Source organism: Alligator sinensis, unplaced genomic scaffold (assembly GCF_000455745.1).
Source record: "Alligator sinensis unplaced genomic scaffold, ASM45574v1 scaffold647_2, whole genome shotgun sequence".
NCBI classification, from domain to species: Eukaryota; Metazoa; Chordata; order Crocodylia; family Alligatoridae; genus Alligator; species Alligator sinensis.
The window spans coordinates 4,438,765-4,443,143 of NW_005841832.1; the positions used below are offsets into that span (position 1 = coordinate 4,438,765).

The 4,379-nt window shown below is 38.8% G+C and overlaps 1 protein-coding gene across 1 annotated transcript in view; it reads right to left on the reverse strand.

Annotated features, from left to right (window-relative positions):
* Window positions 1-942: 942 nt before the first annotated feature.
* Window positions 943-4,379, reverse strand: part of LOC102387980 (uncharacterized oxidoreductase ZK1290.5-like) — an 88,470-nt gene continuing 85,033 nt past the window's right edge. Inside the window, exons 5-7 of the mRNA XM_014517514.2 lie at window positions 3,928-4,110; window positions 3,310-3,369; window positions 943-1,281 (exon numbers count right to left, since the gene is read on the reverse strand). Of these exons, the coding sequence (XP_014373000.1) occupies window positions 1,186-1,281; window positions 3,310-3,369; window positions 3,928-4,110 (339 nt within the window). The 3' untranslated portion in view covers window positions 943-1,185. The remainder of the gene's footprint in view (window positions 1,282-3,309; window positions 3,370-3,927; window positions 4,111-4,379) is intronic.

Below are 4,379 nucleotides of genomic sequence, written 5' to 3' on the forward strand. Positions count from 1 at the left end.
TCCCAGGCTTAGCAATGACCAATGTTCTACAGCCTCAAAGGAAGGAGAAATCCTTTCAAGTCCTACAGAAACCAGAAGTATTTGTAAGAGGGGGAAAATTCCCACCTGATGACCAGCAAAAGACTTCGGCAAGAGATTACCAGATGTCTTCCACACTACAAGAGTTACTTTACTCTCCAACTTGGGGACCACAGATGCATGACTCCACGTCATGCACACTAAATGGTGTAACAGAACTTCCTGTCCGATCATAGCATCTTTTCCATAAATACTCCCTTGATAGCTGGGAATTTTCTTCTAATTGCCAATCTAATTTTTTGAGCTGCTTTCCATTAAGCCAGAGGGATCTGGCTCAGGGAGGGTGAGGATATATCATGATATGCCTGTCCTTTTGTGCAAAAATTTGAGAGAGCCTACATATATTTTTGGTTTAACTTCATTATGGGCTGAATCTTGTTTGCCCCACAGAAGCACATGCTCCATTGGAGGACCACATGCATGAAGAGATGCAAACCCTAACCTAATGGTCTCTATATACATCTGCTTATTTTCTATCAGAGTCTGTGCCTGGCTGTTACTGTTCTCCTGCTTTAATGTCAGTCCTGTGAGTAATTTAAATGTATGTGGACTTTTGGAAGGGCTTCTGTCGTCTCATTCTGAATCCATATTATTGTTTTGTGTGTAAACTCTTTTGAGGCCAGGATCGTTTTTTGCTATGTGTTTATACAATGGCCTGTGACTGTGAATTTTCTAAGCACTACCCTAATAAATAATAGTAATAATTGTAGTATCAGTAGTAGCAGCAGCATTTTTCATACCCAGTGTTTTCTCCCATGTACACTACCATCATCTGCCTAGCAAACAACCTGATGTTAATAAGAGGATTTAAATGGATTTAGGTACCTTTGGATCAGATCCAAATAACAGAAGCACCAAATGCAACACAAGTCACAAATTTATTGAGAGAAATATTTCAAACAAAAATGTATATTTCTATATCAGCATGTTATCCTAAAGGAGCGTTTCATATACATGTTATCAGATGTGACAGACTTGAAATCAATCAATGATAATTACTGTGAGCCATCAAGCTTACAATTCGATTCTTACAGTGAGATTGCTCAAGCTTAAATCAAATGCACGAGTAATAGATCATCAACACAAGAAAAGCTCAAACCTTACAAGCTACACAATAGGGGTTGGGTCCCAGGAAACATGTCGCCCATCATGCATGCCATTTAGAATGGCAACATCATCTTCTGCTAATGTAAAATCAAATACCTATGGGAATGCACATGTGGTTAATGCAGTGGACACAGAGAAAAAGCTAGAAACTGTTCTATTAAGCTTATTTACATGTATTTAATTTTGTAGAAGATTGTCTATGTCTTCTGCCCCAGAGACTATCCTTTTTTGTTGTGAAGTAATAGAATTCTATTAAGGTAGAGATGACAGGACCCAGTCCATTTCCTTCTTACTGTGCTTGCTATTTGCATTTATGGGCTCTGCAACCCTAGTCCCCAGAACCCTGGCCTAATGCCAAAAGGGTAAGCCAAAAGTAATGACAAAGCTACTTCTGGCAGCTCTCCATATCGTCCTCAGGAAGGATATAAGAAAAATCTAATTGCTATTCCTTTGAAAGCCAGAGCTCATCACTTCTTTGGTATTTTCAGAAGCTAGGTTTAGAGGTTAACAGCACCTCACCACAGGACTTCAGCCAACCACAAAGAATCACTAAGTCCTCGTACTTTCATTAAACCAGCAAATCAAAGTCTTTGTGTGAATTCCAAACTATGTATGTCCACTGAGTCTCCTTACAGAAGAGCACCCAGTGTACTCAACTAAAACAGGGAGTGATGGCATTTACTGCAGTCGTTAGCATTCAGTGTAGCCTGAGAGTAGCCACTTATATCCCATGCATTGGTCTTCTACAGCCACAGACCTTTCCCCACAGGGAGGGGCTACTGTTACAACTCAGTTGGTGGTAGTGTTCTCTTAGCAAAGTGTCTGTGTAGACTTAATTTCTTCTATGTTCATCAAAGGTCCATCTCACGTGGCAGAAAGACCCAGGGGAGCCTGAACTGCTGCCAAGCAAACTTCTCCTCTCCTATATAGTCCAACAATAACTGGCTGCTGGAATGCCCCACTGTAGTCACAGACTCAGCCTTCAGGCTACCTAAATTTAAATTGAATAACAGCCAATGGACTTTGACGGTATGTGACTTTCTCAGTACATCCATTGAAAAGAGCACAGATCAGTTATATAGTGGGACCTGGGGTCAAGGTATGGAATGAAAGAAGATACTAAAGAAAGAGAAGAAAAAAAGAAAGGAAATTTTATGTTTAAGATTGTTGATAGAATGCTGTTCAATCAAATATTACCAGAGGTGCACATAACTAATTCACATACACACAAGGTCACAAAGTGCTTAACTAAAGGGCAGTGGGATTCCCTTACTCTGGTAAAGTCCATCTGCTTCCTGCTAACCAATCCCATGTAAAGATATCCTTAGTGGCAGAGATGGAACTTATTCCTGAAAACATACCATGAGCTTTAGAAATGCACCAATGGCCATATATTATTGAAAATGTTTCCCGAGAAAGAATATACTTAGAGCCACCAACAAGGACTTCAGCCTACAACTCAGTTGAATACTGACATAGGAGAGGAGGAGCAACTGGCCAGAAGAAACCCTATGGAAAAAGGCACAACAAAGTCACAAGCTGAGATGATGCCATTTCTCTTCCACCTTCCAACTCATCTATCCCTTCTTTCCTAAGACCTCTTCTCTTGCATGAAAATGTGAGGCAGGGAGGTACAGAGGCTTGCTCTGCCAGTTCTCTAGCTTCCAGAGGGCTTCCTGTCATTTACAGCCCCTTGCATTCACTTTGCCCTGGTGTATGGCTAGTTCTCAGTACAGCACTAAATTCCTCCCACTGTCTTCCTATGCGTCCAGTACAAAAGAACCCTGATGTTGGCTGTGGCCCTTGTGTGCTGCCACAATCCATGTACTAAATAAAAATAATAATGAAAACTAAACACAAAACTTTATGCCTTCAGTAAACTGCTTAATTTCAATAAGTAACACCCTGTTCATTTTTATACATTTCAGTTGGTTTCTTACAGGTTTGGCTATTAAAGGGATTATTTGCTACTGTATTACAAAATTTATTTTGCAATAATTCATCAATTTTAGTGAAGTTGCTCTGACATGAAACTGATGTAAATAAAGTGGAGAATCAGACCCAAAGTATTTAATCAACAATAATTTGGTCATTAGGCATACAAGACCCGTAACAAGATCTTACCTCACAGTTTTCCTGTATCCTTTCTACTTTTGTAGATTTTGGAATAGTGACAACCCCATTCTGAAAAAGGTAATAGTGCTCATCATTAAACATAATAGTAATTTAAAAGGAAACCAGAATGTTTTCCAAACATTTCTTAGAGCAACAATTTAAATAAGATTCCTTCCTCAGCCTTGATTTTACTCTGCAAACATCACTTTCATATCTATATACCACTGTTTATAATGATAATTACATATAGTGTATAACATTCTAAAATTTTTTTTTAGTTTTCAGTTCAATTTAAAACATTCATTTGTATTCAGTGGTTAGTGCTATATGTTGGGAGATAGAAAGCAAGCAATACAACTCACCAATGGTAGCTTTTTAGTTCACAAATATCTTTTTTATTGGTATTTTACTCTGTTGAAATCAGATTATATCTGTATTAAAAATACTGCTATGATTAGCATATTACATTCCCGCTACCAAATAATGAGAAGTTAGTCCCTGGTGCAGCAGTAGATCAAGGACAACAATTTTTTTCCTGAACGTTTTTGGTCTGATGGAAAGAAAGCACATTATTCCTTGACATGTACGCATCATGGTGGCCACCATTGTATTGCTCACCACACTTACCTGTATGCTCCAGCGTATACAGATCTGTGCAGGGGTTCTGTCATACTTCTTTGCCAGCTGAATTATTTTAGGATGAGCAAGAGCTTCACCTTTGGCTAAAGGGCAGTATCCTTCAAAGACAATGTTTCTGCTTCTACAGTAATCCAGCAGCTCCTGGGGTCTTTGGAAAGGGTGATATTCAACCTTTTATGAATGTGGAGGGAAAAAAAAAACCTAAGGAAAGCTTTTATGTCAGTGTGTACTTAAAAGAAAATACAGCAAAGGTATTTTTGAACTTTGTTTTTTACACTACAATAAAATCGGCAGGAAGGGAGTAACATTATTTCTGGAAGATTTGTGTATAGCTGTCCATATCTTTGGAAGAAATGGAGAGGGAATTAATGCAGAAACCTCTTGCAGGAACTTAGGTAGCAATTTGCTGCATACGTTAAGGCTCTTTCCATTGGAAGCAA